This window comes from Aulonocara stuartgranti, assembly GCF_965226115.1.
Source record: "Aulonocara stuartgranti genome assembly, chromosome: 7".
Lineage (NCBI taxonomy): Eukaryota > Metazoa > Chordata > Actinopteri > Cichliformes > Cichlidae > Aulonocara > Aulonocara stuartgranti.
Genome location: NC_138945.1, coordinates 27,789,596 through 27,815,433, shown reverse-complemented (window position 1 = coordinate 27,815,433; position 25,838 = coordinate 27,789,596). Strand labels below are relative to the sequence as shown.

At 40.0% G+C, this 25,838-nt stretch overlaps 1 protein-coding gene across 2 annotated transcripts; it reads right to left on the bottom strand.

Moving 5' to 3' along the window:
* Window positions 1-708: 708 nt before the first annotated feature.
* On the bottom strand, window positions 709-25,743 carry LOC309710349 (sarcoplasmic/endoplasmic reticulum calcium ATPase 2). Of its 2 annotated transcripts, XM_082539718.1 has the most exons (24): window positions 25,045-25,743; window positions 24,710-24,727; window positions 24,535-24,617; window positions 22,217-22,321; window positions 20,360-20,498; window positions 11,570-11,650; window positions 10,639-10,724; window positions 10,181-10,336; window positions 9,927-10,068; window positions 9,622-9,788; window positions 7,564-7,652; window positions 7,320-7,422; window positions 7,084-7,215; window positions 6,847-6,966; window positions 6,505-6,723; window positions 6,276-6,399; window positions 5,906-6,117; window positions 5,431-5,651; window positions 5,124-5,326; window positions 4,857-4,942; window positions 4,620-4,753; window positions 4,308-4,425; window positions 4,040-4,160; window positions 709-1,722 (listed from the first exon to the last, which is right to left on the bottom strand). In XM_082539718.1, exons 1-24 carry the CDS (start codon window positions 25,160-25,162, stop codon window positions 1,709-1,711), a joined length of 2,991 nt encoding a protein of 996 aa, XP_082395844.1. In that variant the 5' UTR covers window positions 25,163-25,743; the 3' UTR covers window positions 709-1,708. The 2 variants fall into 2 exon arrangements, with proteins under 2 accessions (XP_082395844.1, XP_082395843.1); XM_082539717.1 differs by lacking the exon at window positions 709-1,722 and having other exon boundaries at window positions 2,539-4,160.
* Between the last annotated feature and the right edge of the window lie 95 nt (window positions 25,744-25,838).

The window sequence follows — 25,838 nt, the reverse complement described above, 5'->3', positions numbered from 1 at the left end:
CCATCTAATACATCAGGAAACACAGGGTACCACTACTGCTAGTGTTCTCGCTGCTTTATACATTTTTATTAAGAGCAGTTAATATAGATTAAGAATTATTACAGCTTCTGGGTTCATTTGAATTTTACCTGTGTAGCAGGTGTTATTGATCGTGTAGGTGTACTGCTATCTATAACCTAACACTGCCACCCAGTGGAGTAACGTACATACGGCGAACGTGTAATGTAATTCCGTAGCTGACTTTTTTCTTAACCACAAAGTTCAGGTCAGCTCAATTTAATTTATATATCCACAAATCACAACAGTAGTGGGTCTGACCCTACAGTAATACAGAGACCCCCTATGAGCAAGCACTTACTTGGAAGTGGGAAGGAAAAACTCCCTTTTAACAGGAAGAAACTCCCGTAGTGCACAGTGAAAATGTGAGCTCAGGAAGTAGAGCAGCCCATCATCTAATTTGAAGGTTGGTGGTTGGATACCTGGTTCCTCCAGTCTGAATGCCAAATACGGTTGGGCAACATGCTAACCCAATGTTGCTTTCAAGTGCATCAGTGTGAATGTTAGAACTCAAGCACAGAAAAAAGTGCGTGTATGAACGGGTACATGAAGCCTACTGTAGAAAGAGCTTTGAGCGCTCAGGTAGAGTAGAGGAAGAACCAGTCCATTTACCATAACTTCAGTACAATAATAAAAGGAAGAAGCAGACAATTCAAATGCTATGTATTTTTATTTACCTGAAATCACAACCTCAGTAATGCATGGTAACCATTACAAGTCTTCAATAATGATCGTCTTTTGTTTTGTTTTTTTAAAATATGGTTACTATTGTTCTTCAACCAGGTTTCGCTGAAGAGTTTCTACCGTCCCTTCCCCCGAATTAGATCACAGTTTTACAGCAGTTCATAAGGATACATTATCAGAATTATACAGAGGCAATAAGAAAACAGAACACTGTTGTATTGCAGGATTACCAATGAATCAGTGTCAGTCTGTTGTACTCATCGCAAAAGACTTCTTCAAAGTAAATGGGTCAGTGATCAGCCTACAGTAGGAGTAAAATTCAAATGACCAAAGTACAGTCAAGTTTAGCATCACTCATTTATCCACATTAATATTGTGCAAATTACCCAAACCATTACAATAAAAACAGTGATTTTTGCAATATATCTTAATGTTATCTGACTATAATACATTAGAATCTATAAATACAAACTGCAAAGCCTACATACAGCTGAAACGCATGCATGAATGTTCCTATTTTTTACACTGATGTAGACCTAAGACCATTCAACCCAGTGTTTTAAAGATTCTCTATGTGACAAGCTACCATGGAAGTTGGAAATATGTTCATCATGCAAGAGGGATCGTTGAGGCCGTTAAGAAGTTCCCTGCACACAAAACATAAGTGTTGATGATTTAGCATCTGCACGCGGAGGTACAAGTGTCTCGAGAAGTATGTGGTCACGTGTCGTGATGCATTGGGCAAAAGGAGCTAGGATAAGCTCCCAAACCCTTTTGAAGTACATCCTTACATATTTGGTCTCATTACTGTAAAACGTGTCCTAATTATTTACTTTTTTCCCCTGTCTGCACAACGGTACATACTGCTGGTCATCATGGTGTCTGAGGTGTGTGAAGCCAGAGTGAGTGGACACCCTGGGTTGTAGGATGGCTGCAACTTTAGAGGCTACTCTTATATACGAAGCATTTATGAGAGCCAACCTAAAAAAGGAAGAGGAAAAACAGTTAGCACAAAACTCTTAAAAATGGTGACAAGTATTCCCATTATTTGTTACACTGTACATTTTCTACCACAAGAGAGGATTTCGTGAACATAAGCAAGTGTGAGAGGGGTGAAAAGAACAGCACTCGGTGGCATTCACAGTAGTGGCATGTGGCCAAAGTCAAGTTGTTCTGTTTGTCTATGTACTGGTAGTCCTTAAAGACTCCCTTGCATCCCTTCAGTTACTCATATGCTTCCCAATTTAATAACAAGACACCCATTCGTTTTGTTTTATAAGAGTCTTCTCTTGTTAATTTAGCATATCTGGAAATGGATACTCACTCTAGTGACAGGGTGGCCAGTGGTAGGCATTGAGGGGGAGAAAGGAGAGAAAGAAAAAAAAAAAAAAAAAAAAAAAAGCACACAGCTGTTAAGAGGAACACGCACAAGCACGAATAAACCCAGGCTTCAAAACACATGCTAATGATGGGCTTTTCTCACGTCAGAATTTCCAAACAGTGATGCTTAAGATGAGTGTAGATTGAATAGGCTCTGATCCAACGAGTACAGACTACTGTAAAGCATGGTATACCAAACATAAACTAAGTCCCCTAAAGAATAGTCTAAGAGTCAAACACACAGGTTCTTATGCCATGAATAGCTCATGCCTGCAATGTTGTGCCAAGAAAACCGAAGCATTCACATGTCTGAAATGGTCTGTATTCAAGTATTATATGCACATACAAAAAATGGATATGAATAATATTGAATATCATGGGTCTATATTGTATTAAATAAAGACAGAAAACACTTGATTCAAAGGGTTCATGAGTGTATTTTTCTTAAAGTAAAAAAACAAAAATGACAACATTTGGGCGTTTTTTAATTTGTAATCCAAAGTCCATTCATTGGAGCAGCTGCTGTATTAGTATTCTTCCTTAAAATTTTAATATTATGATCCTTTGAATCAAACGCCATGGAGATGGTAGTCACCTTACAACATCCCCACCCAGTTCTGTCTCAGAACACACACACAAATAAAGTTAATGTCACAAATCAACACAAAATATATTCTTTAAAATGTTAGAGGGACGAGAGATTTTGTTCGTTGTTTTCTGCACAAGCAAATAGGGGCACACCTCAGATGTTACGCTTTAGCAAGACTGTTGAGGAAAAGTATCTCAAGATGAGCAAAAGAAAAATCTTATATTGAGGTAGCTGTGCTCTGCCCAGTGCAGAAAAACTTACTGAAAAACTTTCGATCATTATAGTTAAAAAAAAACAAAAAACATCTATGAAGTTAATTTTCGCTCTAACATGGGGGACCATACACAATTAAATTAGAATGAGAAACACATACAGTTCATGCTTTGTCACAGGACATGCGGCTTTTGTTTATCAAAGGTTTTCTTTTGTTGTCTTTTTTTGTTGTTAGCTAAGCATTCAAATGTTTCACTCCCAAACCTTCCCCCCCGTCCTTGTCTGCCACATGGAGCTCGTCCTCTCTGAAAGAGTTCTGAGTTTATACTGAAGACACAATGGTAAACATCAGAAAATAAATCAAGGCGGTATGTCTAAGCCACGCTGGTCAAACAATTTACAAAGCCATAAAAAAAGTTGCATAAAATAGTGTTCAGTCTCTGTACAGATCAAATTATTTCTGATATCCTAATTTTCCTTTTCATCAAGAGGGAAACAAAACAAAAAAAACCCGAATTTTGCTGTTTATACTGTAGTGACACAGGACATGTTATTCCCACCATCATTAAAATATGAACCATAAAGGCAATATTGACATGAACAAAAATAATAACTGGCAACGGTACATTTTCTTTCACACCAGCAACAAAAAAAGTCCACAGCTATGGGAGTGATGGTCTTCTAACACTCACATTTAAAGCCTCACCCATTCATTATTCCTATACCACCTCAAAACAGACGTCTTCTCAGTGTTAACATTTTATATTATTTGTTATGTGTCAAAGTTGGTCCTTTCTCTTACGCACGTGGTGGCACGCAGAGGCACACACACTAACTCTACAAATGCACACACACACGCACTAGCTACGCACATTACAGAAGGCAGAGAGAGAAGAGGAGAGGGAAAGAGGGAAGTGATGGCAGTGGGTGGGGAATGGAAAAGTCGAGGTTGTGCTCAAGTCAGTCAGGACCAGAACATGTCGGCCATGTTAGTGTCGCAGCTGTAGATCCAGAGGACCAACGGGAGGGAAATGGCCACAAAGGGCCACGAGATTCCCTCCATACATGCAGACAGGGAGCAGCCTTTGGAGTTGGCAGGCTTCTCCAGGTCTTTACCGGGCTCCAGGTAGTTCCTGGCAGCAAACTTGAGCAGTTCGTCCAGTAGAATGACAGGGAGCGAGATCTTGAGCACCATAAGCCACTGGGTCAGATTCAGGGGTGTGATCTGGAAAATGATCTGGAAAAGAAGAAACAACAGAAACAGCAATGAACAAAGTAACAGAATTAGGAAATTTGCCAACACAGCAATGTTTCTTTTCTTGTGCTCTGCATCCAGATGACAGTAAAACAAACTCTTTGTGTCAAAATGAAAAATAATGCTCACTGGCAGAGGTTCCACATAGAGGATGAGGAAGTGAAGGGACATGGAGAGGCAGATGGCTCCCAGCAGCCACACGTTCTCCCACGGAGGCATCCGCAGCAGGGACTGGTTCTCTGACACGCTGTGAGGAACACAGACAAATGGTGATGGTTGTTAAAAAGTCACTCACTCGAAAAGAAAAACTCATGAATCTTTATTTCCCAACATCTCTCTCTCTCTCTCTCACACACACACACACACACACACACACACACACACACGGAGAGTGAACGTAAAAGAGGAGCTGAAGATCAACAGCTGGGAAAGATGCCTAACCTATTAAGGGCATTGCACATCTCAATCGTGACCAGTACAGACAGGGCCATGGTCATCGGGTAAGGAGACTCAAACACTTTGCAGTCCATGCCCTGGTAGTCTGGATTTTCTGGACCACACTGCAGAAAATGGCTCTAAGAGGCAGAAAGAAAAAAAAAGATCAGCAACGTTCTCCAACAGAAGAATCTGGCATATTAAAGTGCAGCAAATTAGCATGATAGCGTTATTAAGCTCTACCAGCTGGTAAAAGGTGATCCTTGGTCCATCCTCAGCTGCAACAAACCACCAGGCAGCAGCACCAACAGTGGCAGCACCAACATAACCTGACGCACACAAAGAAAAAATCATTCATACACAGACAATGGCACAGATGCTCATGAAACAGCAATTAAAACTTAAACATATAGGAGTAGCAGCAGCCGTCTTGCAAATTATTTGCTGTATACAGTATAAAGCAGAGTATCACATAGCGCATATGTACACTCTTTGATTTTCACTACTTACATCCAATAGCTAGGTATCTGAAGAAAAGCCATCCAGAGATGAGCGGCTCACGAGCATTGCGTGGAGGCTTATTCATGATGTCCAAGTCTGGTGGGTTGAAACCTAGAGCGGTGGCAGGCAAACCATCAGTCACCAGGTTGACCCAGAGCAGTTGGACGGGAATGAGAGCTTCAGGAAAGCCCAGAGCTGCAGTCAGAAAGATGCTGCACAAAAAAAGAGGAATGACAAATGATCAAGTGCCCTAAAACCATAATGTGTGTTTATTTCAGAAGAATGAAGTGTGTTTGTAAAAGCAAGTCATTCTCACCAGACAACTTCGCCCACATTTGAGGAGATGAGGTATCTGATAAACTGCTTCATGTTGTTATAAATGGCTCTTCCTTCCTCAACTGCAGCAACAATGGTGGAAAAGTTGTCATCAGCCAGCACCATCTCAGAGGCGGTCTTGGCCACAGCTGTACCCGAGCCCATGGCAATGCCAATCTCAGCCTTCTTCAGAGCAGGGGCGTCATTTACACCATCACCAGTCTGAGGAGAGAATGAAAAGCAGGACAGGAAAATATTCAGAGTTTTATAGTCTGAAATAAATGACTCGTCTGAAATGAAATGAAACTCGTCTTTATCCAAGTGCTCCTTTAATCTAAGCAAAAAAAAGGGAAAAACAGCAGAAAACTGTGACAAAGCCAAAAGGTATAAGACATTAAAAATCTAGAAAAGAAATGGCACGGTTGGTTTTAGATGCTTTCGTGCATGCATGACTGAAGAACACCATTTTTTCTTACCATAGCTGTGATCTCATCATAGGACTGCAGATACTCAACAATCTTGGATTTATGTGAAGGCTCAACCCGTGCAAAGCAGCGAGCCTTGACCACAGCCTCTCTCTGCTGCGCAGGTGACAGATCATCAAACTCTCGGCCAGTGAAAGCCATGCTGGAAACGTCATCATCTTCTCTAAAAATACCAATGCGCCTGCAAATAGCCACAGCCGTCCCTGGAATATACATGAGAACGCAGTAATTATTACTTCAGGCGTCTGGGAAAGAAACAAGCTGGTTAAGCCGTATTTGCCATGTTTTTTTATTATCTGTAGAGTAGCAGAGTGTTCTGATTTGTTTCGCTTTTAATTTTTCAGATACAACTGTCACATACCCTTGTTGTCTCCGGTAATCATAATTACTCGGATGCCAGCGAGACGACAGAGCCTAACAGAGGCTGCCACCTCTGCCCTGGGAGGATCCAGCATGCCCACGCAACCCACAAATGTCAGATCAGTCTGCAAGATAAGAAAATCACAGATTAAGGAACTTTAAAAAACAAAAAAAACAAAAAACTGCTTTCAGATAATAAAGTGATCCGATCTATCTGCTTTAGCTCTCACCTCATACTCGATAAATCGAGAGGAGTCATCTAACATCAGCTCATGTTTGTTCAGGGGATTATCTCGTGTGGCCAGAGCCAGACAGCGCAGGGTGTCCCTGCCCGTTCCATACTCTCTGATCACAGACATTAGCTTTTCCTTGATTCCAGGGGTCATGGGTACCTTGTTACTGCCTACACGAACGTGCGTGCACCTGTCAATCACTCCCTCAGGAGCACCCTATGAACAGGAACAAATCAGTTAATGAGAAAGGCAAAGACCAACCTCTAAGATAATAATTTAACATGCAGCTGTGTCAAGGCTTCAAATCCTGTAATAATGCATAGTAGTTGCATTTCTTACCTTCACAAACATCTTGCCAACTGAGGAGCGTGCTTTGTTAGGAGTACAGTACACAGACATAGACTTCCTGTCTCTGGAAAATTCCAAGGTAAACTCTTTCTTCATCAGCTGCTTGATCACCTAAATATGCAACAAAACCAAACCACCAATAAGAATTTCTCTAATAAAGTGAAAAGCTGTACATTTTTGCACACTGACAGAGAAGGAAAAGCAGACTTAAAGCATTCAATTACATACAGAATTGCAGGCGTTGGCTCGCTCAACCCTGGAGAGGCCTTTCACGTCTGTATCAAACACGTTCATCTTCTCAACCAGGCATGTGAGAGCCGTCTCTGTGGCCTCACCCACCTTCTCGTACACACCTTTGGCCTGGGAAGAAGAAAAAACAACCAATGTTAATCTTTTATGTGGAAATTGCCACACAAAACATGTAAATGTCATTTCAAGGATCAAGAACCATTAATACTGCAAACCTCATTGAAGTCCAGCGAGGAATCATTACAGAGAGCACAGATAGAGGCCAGCTCCACCAACGCATCATACTGGGAACATTTGACTGTTTTTCCATCATGGAATCTAAACAAAAAAATAAAAAAATATCAGAGGAACAGTTAGGAAACTCACATTTGCAGAAATAGAAATTTAGCATTTATGTCTATCTTGCTATAAGATGCCCCAAATAAAACTTAGAGGCATAGAAGAAGACTGAATACTCACACTTGTCCATCTGGGGCATATGTGGAGCCGCTAACGGTGAATTCCTTTAATGAACAGTGATCGCCCTCTGCCCGATCAATGATAAACATCTAGAGGAACAAAAGAAACATTTTTGAATTTATTATAATATTTGAAACACACATAACATATTTATTGTCTGTATAAATAACTTTTGGCTGCTCCCTTTAGGGGGTCGCTTCCGTCTCCCTGCTAGGGATTAGAGATACTTGATGATCTATCCATCTCACTGTAACTTTCAGGGTTTCTGCAGTTCTGAATGTAAGAGGTACAATAAAAAAAAGAAAAGAAAAACAGCAACAGACATGTCCTTTTTCACACTACATCCACAAACCACCTCTGAGGTCTTCACCCTTTCCTCAACATCCTTTGTCCAATACATCCACCAACCCATCTCAACCTTACTTCTGTAACTCTTTTCTCCAAAATGCTCAACCTAAGCCGTCTTTCTGATGTACTCATTTCATCGCTCCCAATGAAAAACTCAACGTCTTCCACTATCACGTCCAGCTCCTCCTGTCCAATGTGTGCAATGCTGTATTCATTACATTATAACTCGAGTATCAAAGTCGGAAGATGGCAAAGGGGGAAAGCTGAGAGACTGATGCACACTGCATCCAGCAGATGGCATCAGACTACAATCGACATCAAAGAAACCTTCAGTCCACTCTAACATTGAACAGAGTGTAATGATGAAATGGTGAGCCAAAGCAGACACCACAAAGGGCTTTGATGGGAGGGTTCAATAAATGTCATCTTACAACAAGTTAGGACTCCACACAGGGATTCTTTGCCTAACACATAATTACAGCCTATAAATATTGCTTAAACATAAAATTAATATGGCAAAAATGTCAGAAAACAAGAGCAAGGATAACATGAGAGGAAACAAAGAGGTTTTCAGGCAGATAGCACTAGCTCTGTTAGGAATGTCATTCAGAAGTGTGCATTAATTCAAACATACATGGATTATTCATTCCACATTTGCCCCAAACTGAGAGGAGCAGAACAAAGCTGCTCAGGGGATGAAAATAGAAATATCTGAATAAAATGATGAGCTGGCATTATGGCTGCACTATCCTCAGGCACTAGCAAGACTTCAAAAGGCAGTGACGTCACTGGCTGTCCTACACAAAACACAAGAACAAGAAAAGGGCACTGCACTGAAGAGAAGCCTTCGGTCACTCATGGCAGCAAATTTCAGTAGTGCCCTAGTTGGACAGCAGCATCTTGGCCACTGCAGAGGTAGCTTGCAGAAAATTAAAGGATGAGCAAGGGATAGAGACACAGGGGCAGCCGAAAGAGACACAAGGTCAGTTACGCAACTCTACTGGTTTTGCTGCAAGTGACTAACTACTGCATACTGATCAGCATGCTGCCTGAATGAGGGTGGGGGCTGAGAGCACTGAAAAAGATGGAAGGAAAAGGGGGGAAGAATACATATTCTGCTGTACTACAACAGACTGTAAAAAGATGCAGTATAAAATTATTCATGCACTAATAAGGGATGAAAAAAAAAAAAGAAACACCTGTAATTCTGAATCTCATTTCATCCCCAAATATGTAAAACTCAATTCTTTCATTGTGTTATTGTTAGCCATTCAGCCCGAGTAGGCTTTATTGCTCAGTAAATCACTATGTTTAAAGACGAATTGGGGGAATTTTACAGTCAAACAGTGACACAGTGTTTAGTTAATATTACCACAATTCAGTACTAGTTGCTGGGTTCAGAGTCCAGAAAATATTAGGAAACTCCGCATTAAGTTATGTTCACTCAACATAATCACATAATGTTTAATTACAGTGGTATACCATTTAACAGATCCACAGTGAGGCATTTTTAGCACATAAAAACCAATCTACAGAGATTCCAACCAGTTTTCCTCAGTGTGGACTTAGCAGTAACCCCAAAACCAAACTCAGATTCGCTGATGTGCCTAGATGTTGGTGTGACAAAAATACATTAAATCCACTAAAGATACACTACGATCCATCTTCCTTCCGTCATGCACTCAAAACGACTGCCCACTGTTTTCTTACCCTGCACACAGACATCTGATTGGTCGTCAGTGTGCCAGTCTTGTCGGAACAGATGACAGATGTACAGCCAAGGGTCTCTACAGAGGGCAAACTGCGGACAATAGCATTCTTCTTGGCCATACGCCGTGTTCCTAAAGCCAAGCAGGTAGTGATGACAGCCGGCAGCCCTGCAAAACAGCAACAGCGGAGCCACAGCAGAAAAGAGGATTATTAAATGATGAAAATTCTTTAGTCGTCTCGTGAAGTAGTGGAAAATGAAGCAAGCATATCAAGGACAGAACTACATTTGCAAATGTCCAGCTTACCCTCAGGAATTGCAGCTACTGCAAGAGCCACAGCAATCTTGAAGTAATAGACAGCACCTCGGATCCAGGAACCTCCATGAACCGGGTCGTTGAAATGTCCAATATTGATGATCCACACAGCAATGCAGATCAGTGAAATAACCTTGAATTAAAAATTTATTTTTTATTTAAAGATCTTTTAATATCAAATGGAATAAACATTAGATTTTTATTCATTTATTTTTAAAAAAGCAAAACAATGCAATTTAAATAACCTTGGAGAGTTGCTGCCCAAACTCATCAAGCTTCTGCTGCAGGGGTGTACGCTCCTGCTCCGTTGTAGCCATCTCATCTCGGATTTTGCCAATCTCCGTGTTGCCAGCTGTGGCAACCACCACACCGACAGCCTTACCAGCTGCAATGTTGGTACCCTGGTGGAGTAATGAGGGAAAATAAAGAGGCAGTAGAAAACTAAAAATCTTAAGACAGTTTTTCCCCTTTGTCAATAACTACTTCTCTGAGACTGGTTAGAGACGCACAGAAGTAACTTTTATAAACAAATTTCAAAAACAGACGCTTAAAATGTAAATAGCAGCACACTGTTGCTTTTATAGGTGTGCTCTGGGTGATAGAAAAGATGGAAAGGAGGAATCATGCTCCCCCTCAAAAAAAAAAAAGCGTAAAAGTGTAAAATGACACCAAACCACCTAAGATGGTCTAGTGAGTGACTCACTGAAAACAGCATGTTCTTCTTGTCCTGGTTGACAGCACGCGGGTCAGGCACTGGGTCTGTGTGTTTGATCACAGACACAGACTCTCCTGCAGGTAGAGGAAAACAAAAGATAAGAGAATGGGAAGCAGACGCACAGTTTCTACACAGCAGAGCATGTAGTGGTACTTGTGATGGTTGGTTGACATTTTGGGCAGATATGTGCAGAAAAGGCTTTGCAGCTGACTGAGCAGGCCCGACAATTATCAAATACTGCAATTCCACTGCCTTTCAAACCCCTCATCTGATGTGTGTATGTCTGTGTGTATGTCTCTGTGTGTAATCAACTGTGCAAGACTGCACATTTTCTGATAGAGTAAGGCAGGGAGCATTTGACAGGCGGCATGGCCATGAATGGGGAAGGAAAGAGGGGAGAAAAATAGCTCAAACACTAAAATATCCCATGGAATTTGCTACCAATTAAGGCAGCGGAGCAAGACAAGCGATTTAAGGACTTGGTTCACATAAACTCTTCTCCCCTACATTTTCCATCCTTCAATATTCTCCCCTTCTATTTTTCTTTCCATCTACCTCATTGTCCAATTATCCACCCACAGAATCATCCATTTACCTTTTATTCACATCACTCATTTTTGTCACAGCTGAGCAGCCATGACAACTAAGTGCAATGAAATGTGCAGAAAAGGAGACAAGGTGCTTATTCCTGCTGTTACATGTCTGGGTTGATCAAAAGGTCAGAGGTAGCTGGGCGAAAAAATAAATAAAAAAAAAAAAGCAGCAATGCGTGAACAAGAAAGAAACCATAAAATATAAAGCTATGGAAAAGCATTAAAAGATGGTGGTATATGTACAATCACTCTTTGTGGGTACGACACAGAGCTCACAAATACAAAGTAAATATTTAAAAAAGCAAATGGCTGAACTCTGAAATTACCTGTAAGAATCGACTGGTCTACCCTCAGTGTGGTTGACTTGATAGAAGTGAGCCTGATGTCTGCAGGCACTTTATCGCCGACTGTGGAGAGAAACAAAACAGGATATAACTAAGTACCTCTTAACAACTTAAATGCATCTTTGAATGGGACTGACAACTAATGAATAGATACTTTGAACAATGCAACTTACAAAAGCAGTTTTGTAATTATCCGATGCAACATTATGCTGAGGCATGCACATACCCCACATGTAAAAATACTCTACTAAATTTAGAGTATTTTATCATGAAAAGGAAAACCTGGGTTAAAAGCTATAAATAAATATTAATCACCACACACAAATGCTAAACACATGAACTGCCATGTTATCCCATCTCATGCTCCCTGGGAGTAATAAAATAATCAAACTCAAGCCTGAGAGCGCCATGAATTCAAAAATGATTAATGTTCCACTCATCTCCTGCACAGGATGCAAGTAGATCGTGGCTCATTTTTTCCACTAACACCGGGCTTCAGTGAGCCCCAGTAACACGATCACAAAATGCAAATACACACCAAATTTCAAACTAGTGTTTTCTCTGAATAAATACAGTAAGTACAATTAAAGCAACAGACTTATTAGCAACCACTACTTTGTATGATTTCCTCATGCAGGTGGGTCTGATCTGCAAAGACTTACTGAACGTTTCAGGGATGAGGCTGGAAATACAAACATTTAAAAAGTCTTACTAGACTTGTGCTTCAGGTATCAAACTTCACCTTAAAAATGTTTTTTAAATTAAATGTTTGTGTTTTTTTTTTAAAGCCACTTTGGATTCAAATATACACTAACACTATTTTCATCATGCACTAAAACATCACATGGCCTAAAAGTGTAAAGGTAAAAGCAATGACCCAGAAGCTCTTAATAGACCCCTGGATAATGGAGAGTGATGACAGACTTGTAAACCAACCCTTAGGCCTGCGGTACCCTTCAGAGAAGAGGAAGAGAAAAAGGATGTAGGAGAGGAATGGGAAGAGGGATTAGATGAGTCCTGCAAACCACACATCCAAAAATGGGAAAACTATTTTGATCAGTTGAAAACATGCAGCTGGATTTGAAGAGGGGGATAGTAAAAAAGTTTTTTTAAGCAAGGAAAACCCGTTTTACGTCAGATAAGCTGAAATAGAAACAAATATGACATGTCCTTGCATACAGATAGCTCGTTAATTCAGACAAGTCTCGTGAGTTGGTGACAGCTTTTGCCACCAACAGAATTAAGCGAGGAAATTCTACTTAAAACTAAACCAATATAAGCTGATCACCACACCATTTCACATCATGTGTACAGCGCACAATTCATATAAAAATGTTATTACTGTAGCGTGTTAATGCTGGGTTCATGTTAAGTGTAATGCTCGTGGACTGCACCAGCTGTACTACCAAATTTGGTTCTGTAGTTGTCCAAACACTGTCAAAATCCTTATCATCGTCACCTGCGTGCAAACGAAATACCATTAACAGATATGAGACAGTGAAGAAGATGAACAAGTGCAGTATGGGGGAGGACAAAAAAGAAATTAGGAACTGTAGTCACTGGAAATATTAGAAGGCCCTGTGGGACTTTTAAAACTCACTAATTAGAAAACCTCCTACCTTAGGCAAGGCAAGGCAAGTTTATTTGTATAGCACAATTCAACAACAAGGTGATTCAAAGTGCTTTACAGAGACATTAGAAACAAGAACAAATAAAAAGCATGATTTAAAATTGAATAAAACAAGCAAATAAACTAACTAACTAATTAACAAACAAACAAACAAACAAACAAACAACAGTATATAAAATCAAAACAGATAAAATCAGAACAGTAGATAAAATCAGTAGTTAAATGTAAGTTTTGAAATTTAAGCTTAAAGTGTGGATTTGGTGCTTTATTCAAATGCAGCTGAGAACAGGTGAGTCTTCAACCTGGATTTAAATAAACTGAGTGTTTCAGCTGATCTGAGGCTTTCTGGGAGTTTGTTCCAGATATAAGGAGCATAAAAGCTGAATGCAGCTTCTCCGTGTCTGGTTCTGACTCTGGGAACTGATAAAAGACCGGATCCAGATGACCTGAGGGATCTGGAAGGTTCATACTGGGTCAGGAGGTCATTGATGTATTTTGGTCCTAAACCATTCAGAGCTTTATAGGCCAGCATCAGAACTTTAAAGTCTATCCTCTGACGGACAGGCAGCCAGTGTAAGGACCTCAGAGCTGGACTGATGTGGTCCACTTTTTTGGTCTTAGTGAGGACTCGAGCAGCAGAGTTCTGAATGAGCTGTAGTTGTCTGACTGATTTTTTAGGTAGACCTGTAAAGATGCTGTTACAGTAATCAAGCCTACTAAAGATGAATGCATGGACTAGTTTTTCCAGGTCCTGTTGAGACATCAGATCTTTTATCCTTGATATATTCTTGAGGTGATAGTAAGCTGACTTTGTTATTGTCTTAATGTGTTTTTCTAAGTTTAGGTCTGCATCCATCACTACACCCAAATTTCTCGCCTGGTTTGTGGTTTTTAGATGTATAGATTGAAGTTCTCTGGTGACCTGTAATCGTTTTTCTTTGGCGCCAAAGACTATTACCTCAGTTTTGTTTTTGTTTAGCTGGAGAAAATTGTGGCACAACCAGTCATTGATTTCCTCAATGCATTTACCAAGAGCCTGTACAGGGCCTCGGTCTCCTGGTGACATTGTGATATATATTTGTGTGTCATCTGCATAGCTGTGATAGTTTATTTTGTTGTTACCTTAGAGTAACAGTGAAGCATGTCGCTATTTTCAATCCACTGGTGTATACTAGGAATAAGGTCACAGCAAGCAGACTAACCCACTTTCACAGACAATACACAGAATACTCTGCCTACAACCACAGACTATAAATGCTATTCAACAGTAAGACCCTTAACTGCATACATTACCCAATGACGATGTACAATATGTTCATCATCATGACAAGCTTGCTTATCTGGGAATTGTGATCGTATTTTAATTCCAAAAGGAAAAGCATGCATTAGTTAATATTAGGTCGATAAGCATAAACTGCAGTTAACAGTGCCTCTGTGCAGTGGCTGTTTCCTTTTGTTAAGAGTAATTACTCTAAATATTTTTCAATTATCTACAAAACAAAATTTGCTGCAGTCACCCAGGACTGCAGCTGTATAAACTTAGAGGCATTTTATTTTTTCCAGAGTGGACAGCCCCTGGGATTGGGACCCCCTTCCTTTCCCTTGTGAACAAAAGGGTTTTATCTGTATTATCTGCTCCCTCGAGTGCAGGACAAATGTCAGGCAGCAACTTAACCGATTAGGCCACATCAGTTTCTAAAGACAGAAGCTGTTTTCCAGACACTATTCAGGGTCTGTGTTCCCACTTTCCAACCTTATCGTGGACCAAAACCATGATTCAATGTGACTTTAAAATATAGCCTGAATTTCAGGATGTATGAATCTGTCTGTAATCAAGACAACAAGCACCCACTCACAGGGGGTCCAGTGAGGGCTGTATATTTTCTCTCCCAGTGACTCAGACTCTCTGATGTGCTAGCACGTAGGCTTCCAGTCTCCTGGGACCTTTCATGAGTTCATCCACCTCCCCAATGACTTCTACTTCTTTTAAGAATTTGGGGGGGAAAATTCAAGACAACCCCTAAGGACACACAAACACAGGACATTGTCCATTCATGTAATGTTTAGTAAGTTACAACAATGGATCAATACTTTTGTCAACTTTTCTGTTCTCCTTAATTTATTCCTCTTCCTCTCTCGTGGCCAAAAATCAACAAAGAAATACCTAGGGGTGATGACAATAAACAGGCCATCCTGCACTCCTGAAAGAGAGAGGAAATCTGGCCATCTGGAGCAGAAATTATTCATCAAATTGAATCTGTATCTTTTCTACATGTTACATCCTGTCTAGTCTCTTCCTCTGGGCTAAAACACATTAATGGTGACCACTGGCCAAAGGCTGGGGTTAAAACTGTAAGTCAATGAGAACAGAGCTGATGGGTTTTATATGTCAAGAAAGAAAAAAACAAAACAAAGAATTGTCTCTTACGTCAGTCGAGTGCAGAAAGCAAATAAAACCAGTACATTAACGCAGGAAACGAAGTACGCAGTTAAGAGAACAAAGCCTATAAAATAAATCAGCTGCTGCTACACTGACACCAATGTGTTTCCATTTCAAAAAGATTTTAACGGGAAAGTTGATCTCTAACAAGATGAGCATTTTAGCAGTTAATCTCCATCTACACCAACAGCCATCATGTTTTTTGGCATGCCCTGATTCAGATGTTAAAAATAGTTCAAGCCCTCCATTCCACATTTTTAACCAATCATTAACCAAAAAATGAAAAAGAAAGATGCAAGTTGAATTTTGTGTAAATAACAGGTCAGTAATTGCATCAGCAAACTCTTGTTTACATTCCTCAGTGAGGTCTGCCCCACAGTTTGAGTACACTGGTACAAACTAACACACCTGAAAATATTTATGATGGAAAACGGTGAAACGCACAGGCTAACTGTTTGTTCAATGTGTGCTTATCACACCAATTTTTTTTAATAGGACAATTTCCAGAGTGATTTTAAGGAGTTTTACGTCAGCCTTTCTGGCCTGATACATTTTTTTTATTTATTTTTTTAAGTAGGAGAAAGACTCCACTCACACTGGAAAATGCAACAATGACTGTTGGGTAAACCAATTTTTTCCTTCCCCGTTTGCTAACTTCTGCTCAGAGTTGATTTCAAACTACCACCATGTTAATCAGTCACTGTTGTGGCTGCATTTTTAATATAATGGATGGCCAGTGTGTTTAGCCTGAACTTTGCATATCAGAGCTCCATAAAACATCAACTCATTCTACCAATTTGTGTTTACTGCTTTCAGTTTTGAATGTTGATATATCGGAGACATTTTTAATGTTTGCTTTCACAGTAGTTTTAGAAAAGCAAGGGCATCCAGTAACAGCTTGCTCTTCTCAGTAGCAGCAGCTATACCCAGACAATGCCAGATCCTGACCCTCTTGCTCACAAAAATTACTCAGACTGGATTTTTGTTTAATATCAGCTGTGAGACAATTTAATTTAATAATGAATAACTAGTGTTTCTATTGAGACAATTTTGAGATAGAAACTGCTCTTATGGATTATAGTGAGTGAAAAGAGAGCAAGAGTGAGAAAAAAAAATGTCTATACAAATGACGGACTGCAAGGCACAAAACCAGAGCAATTCACACACTCAGCACACACTTCAGCTTAGCATTTCACAACTGGTCTGACAAAGCATCTGAGATTGTGAAAGAAAGATATAAACCACATGCACCCCAGTCCAGCAGGGTACTTTGCAACTGACATTATACCCATCACTATCCTGTTTTATAACACATACAACTTACTGGTTTCACCAACACTGATAACAAAAACATATGCACACAATTCGTTAATCATGTTATTGTCAGTACTCAAGGAACCATTTATCTCATTAATGGCCACACAAACATCCTGTTATCACGGACCCTAAATCACACTGATCTAACTGCATTGATAAAGCTTGCAAAGTGGGCTGTTTGAATTAGTGACCGTCCCACTAAAATGTCAGATTTGCTGAATGTTAATAATTGTTGAATATATGGTTAAAGTACTTCATACTTATCTTTAGTGGATCTATTCAGGTCATGTCAGACAGGCAGAAGCAATTACATTTTGGTTTATCTTCACTCATTTTGTCATGATATGATGGATGCATTTGTAACTTATCATATCATGACAAAATGAGTGAAGAGTGGCAAATTTTAAAAAATAAAAACAAAAAGTGAATATAATCCATCAGGTTATACTGGGATTTAGGGCTGTGCAATATGACCAAAATCTCATATCCCAATATAAGAATTCTATCGTCCCGATAACAATATAAATCACAAAAATGTAACATTTTCTGTAAATTCTGTGAATCTCGGGCAGCTTGACTTGCGGGAAGTGTTTCCAGCTGCGCGTCATGTAGCTGGAGTCGAGTGTTTTAACCGATATATGAAACTATACATTTTTAGACATAAGTTGTAAAGGCCGCCGTTTGTGCCGTAGTGTGGTTATATAAAATATAAGCGAAAGAGAGAACTTTAAGAAATTAATAAAGCCACTCAGGGCTCTAGAGTGCGACCAATTTGGTCGCAAATGCGACCAAATTTTTCAGTGGTGCGACTAAAAATAAATATTTGGTCGCACAGGTGCGACCAACTGTTCCGGTAACAAAAAAAAATCTCTGTAACTCTCCGTGTGGTCAACAACAGACACACATTATGCCCCTATCGTGGACTAAACCAATCAGAGATAGTCAGGGGCGGGACCTCTCTGATTGGCCGTGGTCCAGTTGAAAGTGCAGGTGGAAGAGAGAGGTGAGTAGCTTGAATAAAGCGATATCAATTCATTAACGGATTCCACACAAAGACCTAAACACGGAGCGGACCCAACACATCAGAATCAGCTTCGTCTTTCTCGGCTTTCTCACCCGACGGCCTGAACACGGACACGCTGTCGGAGCTTAGCGATTCTTCGGGTCCGCGCTGTGTTTACGTCTTTTTGCGCTGATTCTGAGCTGCAGGTTTTGCCTCTCTCCAACCAAAATTCACCGAGCCTGCAGCAAAAGAAGCAGCAAACTGCGCTTCACATTTGATCAATGTCGTCATGAATTCCCTCTGACTTTTGCTGTTTTGCTTCCACCACGATAAAAATCACACTTCCTGCACAGCTCTCTCTCTCTCTGTACTTCAGGAACAGTTTCCCGTCTCAAATCTGTTTTCTGCATTATTCATTCGCTTATTACCCACCAGTCTAGCGTTGTTTACAGCGCTTTTTCTTTTTTCACTTAAATGACCTCGGACAAGAAAGCCTAATTTCTGCTGTTCAATACTGAAGAAATTTAAATTTCTTAAAATTATGCAAAATTGCAGAATATTTTTAAGGTTATCTGCTATAAAAAGCCAGACCAGGAAAATCTCCTTCATGTTTTCCTGTGTTTTATTCTCAGTTACTTTCACACAAAGGCATCTGCTGTGATTTTCACAATTCTGATGAAGTCTCATGTGTATCAGTACTGATAAATGATCAGAATTATAATATTTCTGACTGTCTGAGGCTAAATTGAATCAAATCAGGACTTTGAGAACCGGAATTGAATGGATTATAGAAATCAGTGATGATACTCAGCCCTAGTGAGCAGCCTAGGCCTGAGAGAAGTGGATGTACTGTAGCTGTGGGTAATAAGAAAAGATGAAAAGAACTATTGATAACTTTTTTGTTAAGTTAAGGCCTGATCTGTCTGAAATTCATAGCCAGTGCTCTGACACGGTGCCATCAATATTTGAATGCTGAAAAAGCACAGTGTATCCAGAAAACACATTATATGCTGCAGTAAATGCACTGCCCAAGTGTCCCCTCTCCCCACGGCCTTTCAGCAGCAGACAGCAGCAAACAGGTCGTCAGAGGAGGCCAAGATGATGATTAAGTTTTTAACATTTTCTACAATATTGACAAAGCACTTTAAGCACAAGTTTGTTAGTTAATAATTTAGAAATTAATATTGTCTGTATGGACTTCCCCCCCCCAAAGAAAGTGCACATGTAAAACTGCGGTGTTAAGCGATGCGGTTGAAAAATTTGAGTGCGCCTAACTTTTGTGCTGGTACGCCTAAATTTTTAAAGTTAGGCGTACCGGTGCGCCCATGTCAAAAAGTTAGTCTAGAGCCCTGCCACTACAGTGACCATCAAAACGATGAAAAAATATTGCCGTAAACAGTTTATTTTGCGACACCACGAAACAAACGATAGCGTAAAATGAAACAGACGTTTTTATATTGTCATCTGATATATATCGTTATATCGAACAGCCCTACTGGGATAGTTTTTCAAGTACAAATCTGTCAGAGCACAGCACAGCATTTACTTTAGAGGCAGTGGATCCTCATTCATTCTACAACCGTTCTGTAAGCTTGTGATAAACATTACAGACACACTCCGCTAAGCTTTCCTCTGGAATAAAGGGAAAAAAATATACAACCCAAGACAGAGTACAAGAACAAAGATAAAAAGAGACCAAATGAAGTCTTGGTAAGAAAACACACAACACAGAGTAATGAGGAGCAGTGACGCAAAACGCATAAACATGTGTGGCTCTATCCAAGCTGAGGTCAGCCAACTAACGCTCAGTAACAGATTGAACCGCTGCTCTTGTATTGCATAATTTACTTGGTACTACAATTATTCTGAAATAGTCTAGGGAGATAAACAGGATGAGAGATCAGCTGTGTGTCTACATGTTGAACACTGTAAAAAGCACATCATAACTGGTTATGTTTACAGAGCTGTAATCATCTTATGTTTAACAATAGCACATGACTGCTGGACTACAGCCATGCTTTTAAACAGCTTTAAGTTTTTAGATAAGAATTACCAATACTGCATGCAATCAGTTTAAAAAAGGAAACTAAAACCAGATACTGATGTAGACCAATCAATAGGAAATTACATTCTATCCTGTTAGAAAAGCATGGTGAAAAAAAAACCATGAATAAATCTAACAATCGTTATGTTGCTTTGCACTTCCTGTTGCGATTTCAATGACCTGAACCAAAGCGACAAAAAGATGAAAAATTTCTCACAATATATCCTGAACAGTGTGTTTAATTTTGTTGTTTGCTTTTTTCATGACAAGCTGGCAGCATCTAACAACATCTGGAATATTATTTTATATTAGTGTACACCTGATATTTTTAGTCTTACCTGCCACCTCCACAATGTCCCCAGGCACAATGTCCCTTGCCTTGATTCTCTGGACACTCTTCCTATCCTGGCGGTACACCTTCCCCATCTCTGGCTCATACTCCTTAAGGGCTTCGATGGCATTTTCTGCATTTCGTTCCTTAAAAGTAGAAACAGGAATTCGACTTAAAAACAAGCTAGCACCACACATGCAGCTCAGAGGCTGAGGATGAAAAGGGAGGTGAAACTAAAACGACTCTCGGATAGTCAGTGTACAGCTATTCACAATGTACATAATGGAGAGTTATCTTTATGTAAGCAAACCGACAAAGTGAACCAGGAGAGGAAGTGAAGCAGAGTAAACACTGCGGTGTTGCAAAAGGCTGAAATAGTAGGAATGCTACATTTTCAGAAGTGAAACACTTTACAGTTACCTTCAAAGGACCCCTAATTTATGTAAAACTGTCCTTATTTTAAATACTACAGCTGCATTTTTACATCAGTTTTCCCAAATATTCCTTTCAGTCTCACCATTTTCCTTCCTTACCATTCTTCACTTTTCTTTGTCTGGCCGATCGCTTACAGACTGCATAGTTTGAGTGGCAACTCTTAACATAGCGGTAAGTAGGCTGCACATGAATAGACATAACAAGACCAGGCACACAAGTTATGACCTTTGTAAGGGAGCACAGAAAAATGGATACAAAGCTCTTAAAATGGCTGCCAGTAAAGGTGAGGCCAGTTAAGGGAAGCTAAGCAACATATACAAAACTACAGGCGCCAAACCGCCACCAACATGATAAGCAGCAAACAGATCACCCTTCCATTCTACATCATTCATAGTGGCTTTGTAGGAATAAGCAAAGGCAAACAGGCACTTAACAGCTCACCATTTACACAAGCCTCAGCAGGACTGTTCAACGAACATTTACTTTTACAGGCAATCCAGCGGAGATACACCCGCCTACCAGGTGTCTTTGACGAAATATAGTGTGGTTTATAATCACATAAATAAATCAAAATAGTAAATTGGAATTTTATCCCCAGGTGGCTTTAACAAGCAAATGTGCAGTTTGGATTACATCAGCACCGAGTGAGAGAAGAAAACCTATTTAACAAAACGCCTGATCTTTCAATCCTGACCCCAGGGAAGAAGTTAATTTGTCTACAGATATTAAGCGCAGTTTATCATGAAGGGCTACCCCTAGTTGTTCCTCAGACATTGATAATCCTTTGATAAAATTAAATAAGAAGCCAATAAAACATTATGTCTGGTAGGTTATGTTTTCTTCATTTCTGAAATGTTGTTTGGATCTTACAAAAACAAAACAAAAAACAGGCAATATCAGGAAAAAAAATCCAAACTAGTCTTGATGTAGTCTAACAACTAATACTAGGAATACAAGGGTTGATGGAGAGGGGACAGATTTATTCTGACTGCAAAGCATACGTAGGATGAGGAGACAGGAAGAAGTGCAAATAAGTTGTCAGATAATCTGAATAATGGAGACTGGTAATCTGATCAAACCTTCTTTGTCCATAACATTATTAGTTTCCTCTTAAGAGAGACTTCTACAAGCTACACAACATCTATGCATATTTTTGTGATATTAAGCTTTTTAATGGCACGATGAATAACTGGCAAGACAGAAACTGGTAGGGAAAAAAAAAAAAAAAAAAAAAAACTACTCCCTGCTCACCCCACTAAGCACCATTTAGTAGATTTGGTTAAAATCTAAGCTAAGTGTGATGTTATGTGGAAAACCTATCTGCTTACAAGGAAGCCGAGTATTCATAACAGTACATGAAAATTTCACTCAGGTAGCCAAGTTTTAATGACCCATGTGAAGTCAGATTCAAAACTGCAATTTCGTTTACCTGCCAAACTCCTACAATGGCATTTGCGATGAGAATAAGGAGGATAACAAAAGGTTCCACAAAGGCTGTAACGGTTTCTTCTCCCTCTTCAAACCAGGCCAGGACCTGCAGACAAAACAGAAATTAAGGGAATCAAACACAATGCAAGCAATTTATATTTAAGTGTGAGCTATAAGTAACACTAAAGTCCCTGGCCTGGGATGATATGGCATATTTTTACCCAAGAACACCCAGTAATGAATATTCTAGCATATGTCAGAAAAAGTATTTACACAGAATTACATTTTAGATTATTCACTGAAGTTGTATCATTTGAGTTTACTTTGTTTCACAGAGTTGCAAGAATGTTGACTCGAGTAGAACAAGCTTGCAGGCTTGATGGTGAAGATGCCTAAATTCACAAAACCTGCCCCTTTACAACCAAATCAAAATACAAAGGACTTTTGAAATCACAACATGAAACAGAAAATATCAGAGCTGAACACCACATTGCGTCATTCACATGAATGGAGAAAAGGGAGGTGAAAAGGTCACAGCTATTTTCAGCTGATTGTCTATTTAATGGCCCAAGACAAATAGCTCCACAAGCGCAGTGACTCCAGCTTTATGTCACATGAAATGCTACAACCCTTTTATAGAACAAATATTATAAAAGAACTCAATAAATCAATTAAATGTGAGAAACCAGCAAACATAACCTCACAGCCAAACAAAATTAAACAAGTCAAACTGTGGCTTACACTGAATATTTATTTATGATCAGTTACTTACAATTTGGACTTGAGGCCTTTCAATCAACTTTCTGGACAATAGTAATTGTCAGGTTCATGTTGTTATTTCCTTACACTGTTTGCCATGAACTTTGCCTGTTGGTGGAGTTGTGGTAGAATCTCACTTTGCCTTAATAGTGGTTGGAAAAATTATTTTAATCATCAATAATCATTTAAAATTTTATACCAAGCCAGCTTCTGACAGCATTGCGAACGGGGCCAAGTGTGTGAGAGGGTATTAATCACTTTCCCTTCTTTTAGAAACTGTGCCAGGAGAGAAGTGTGTCAACTGCCTCTCTCCTACTCCAACCTATTTCAACACTGCCAATCAAACATCAAATTTAGACTTTATACTAAAGAAATTTACACTCCACCCATCAGTTCCTGAATGTTTTAATGTAACATCTAACAAATGTCTGCATATAACTTCATATTCACACTGAAGTAAATGTGTCTGCATGTGGTGTGACTGAGAGAAGGCCGAGTACTACAGCTGATGATTTATAAGCTCTGAAAAGCATAGCTGGCTGTTGTCACCATGCCTTGGTGTCTCAGGATAGTCTGAGCCAATGGGAGAGTGGCCAATCCTTGAGTAGAAGCAGAGCCACAGGATACTCAACCTACCACTGTGTCAAGCATACTCTACGCTGGGGATCGCCACTTATTGGTGGTAAGAATATAAAGCATTCAGAAGTTATGTTTGTTCATACCGGACAACTAATGACTCCAAATATTAGTCCTCGCTATACTGTAGCAGTATGTTACCAGTAAAATCAATCACCACTGAAGTATACCGACTTCTCATGTGTCTGTCGCCTTCTCTCTTTATAACAGCCAAGTGTTTGCTGCTCTTGTCAACAACACGCCACGCATTCAGACTTGTTACAGTGGCAGATTCACCCATTCTCAAACTGCCTCAGCGTCAGTGCTCCTTTTGAATTACAGACTTCTGGAGCATTGATGTGTTAACAGAATCTCTATAAAAACAACATGCTTGAAGAAGCCACGATAATTTATGATTAGCTTCAAGAGCAATGCCGTGTTTGCACAGAATCAGAAAAAAGAAAAATATGAATCTGGGTTTTGTCACCAGACAAATTCTGGGTGACTTTCTTTTCTTATTTTGAACAGTTTTCTTCCTAAGCTATAATCTGCACAGAATCAATTGCAAAATGATAACTATATACAATGTGTAGGCTGACAAAGCTGAACTGTGGAGAGAAAAGGGGGAAAAAAAGCTTTCTAAACTCATCACTGAGCGGTTGAAAGAAGGATGGTGGTAGAAATGAACATAAATGATGTTCAACTGGCTGAAAGCCAAGTTTTAGTATTACATTTTGTACTAAGTAATCAGTCTTGAGGCGAGAGAGTGCTTCTATTCAAGTATTCCATATGAATGACTCTCTCACTATTCTATCATTAAAATACTGCCAGTGTACAAGTGTCACATCCTTTTCACTGATTATTACCACTATGAATAGCCAGTATTGTCTGAAAGACCACTGCACACATCACCCGCACTGCTAACATAACATGTGTTATACTTACAAACGATATGCAGGCAGCAAGTAAAAGGATCCTCACAAGCAAATCTTCGAACTGTTCAATCACTAGTGCCCAAAGTGATTTACCTGGGGAGGGTTAACATCAAACTTAAGTGTGATACATTTTAAACATATGCATGTCATCCCCCCCCCAAAAGCATCCAGAATGGTTCACTCACCCTCCTCCGCTGGTAGTTCTGTAGATCATCCCATTCATAACGAAGGCAAAAAAGGTGGACAAGCAGTTAAAGTTAAGCAGTTGATACATAATAGCATATTTCAGCACAAGTGAAGTACATCAACAGCCAATGATACTGTAGTAGGATGATAAAGACAAGTTGCTCATAAAATTGGTCACAGAAGAGATGGTTTCCAGTATTTCAACATGCACATGGTGACGTAAGCTTCCTTTTTGCTCTTTCGCCTGTTACATATCTGGAGCCATGGGCCATAACGCGGCGCCGGGAGAATAGCTTCTTGTTTTTGAACAAACCTATGTAAACCAGCTCCTTACCGTTTGGCCCATATCGTTCCCGTTGTTTCTTCACTTCTTCTAAACTCAGACCCGTGCTTTCGTTCACATTAAAAAAGCTGTAAACTTCTTCCACCGTCTTTGTGTGTGCGTTGTCCATGGTGAATGGCCACTTGAGGACACCGCTTAGTTGGCTGGTTCCAACCTCAACCTATCAAGGTGGGTTTTCTAACTCCCCCTCCTTCGGTGTCACCGTAATTGAAATTTTAAAATAGATATATATTTAAGCGGAAACCCACAGTGATGAGTGTTACGAGCTAAGTAGTTCCAACACAGGATAGCGCGGCGCACAGGTGTGCGGCGAGAGTGGACAAATTAGCGGCTCCCGGGCTAGCGAGCGGCTAACTGGCTAAAGCTAGCTAACTATTGCCTCTGGTCCTTTGGCTCTGCTTGAATTCGCCGGCTTTGCTTCGCTAGCTGCCTCGTGAGACCTTGGAGAAAAAAACCATATCAACGCTGCTGTCTCAGCTGGATGTTGTTAATGTTGTCCCTTTCATTTAAAACAGCGACTCCCGGAAAAATTGCGTCCGAATGGATGATTTAAACATGTGGGTAAGTTGCAGCTTGGCTCCCGTCGCCCGCTTTGCCTGTGTGTTGCGGAATCAGCAGCGTCCTCATCAGCACCAATAGCGTTTCTTCTCGAATGCGGTGTTCAGTGCCCGCATGTGGAATCACCTCATTGGTTGGAGATACCGGAAGTCCTTCTCGCTCTCTTACGTACACACTCAGTGCTTTTCGTCATTGCACGGTGGGAACAGTACACTGGAGCATGTGTT

Excerpts from the sequence above, each read along its gene's own strand:
- LOC309710349 (XM_082539717.1), bottom strand. The coding sequence starts at position 25,162 with ATGGACAACGCACACACAAAGACGGTGGAAGAAGTTTACAGCTTTTTT. Across the intron at positions 22,322-24,534 it reads TTGCTGCCTGCATATCGTTT|GTCCTGGCCTGGTTTGAAGA; the intron begins GTAAGTATAACA and ends TTTTGTCTGCAG. Across the intron at positions 5,652-5,905 it reads ATGATGAGATCACAGCTATG|ACTGGTGATGGTGTAAATGA; the intron begins GTAAGAAAAAAT and ends TTCTCTCCTCAG.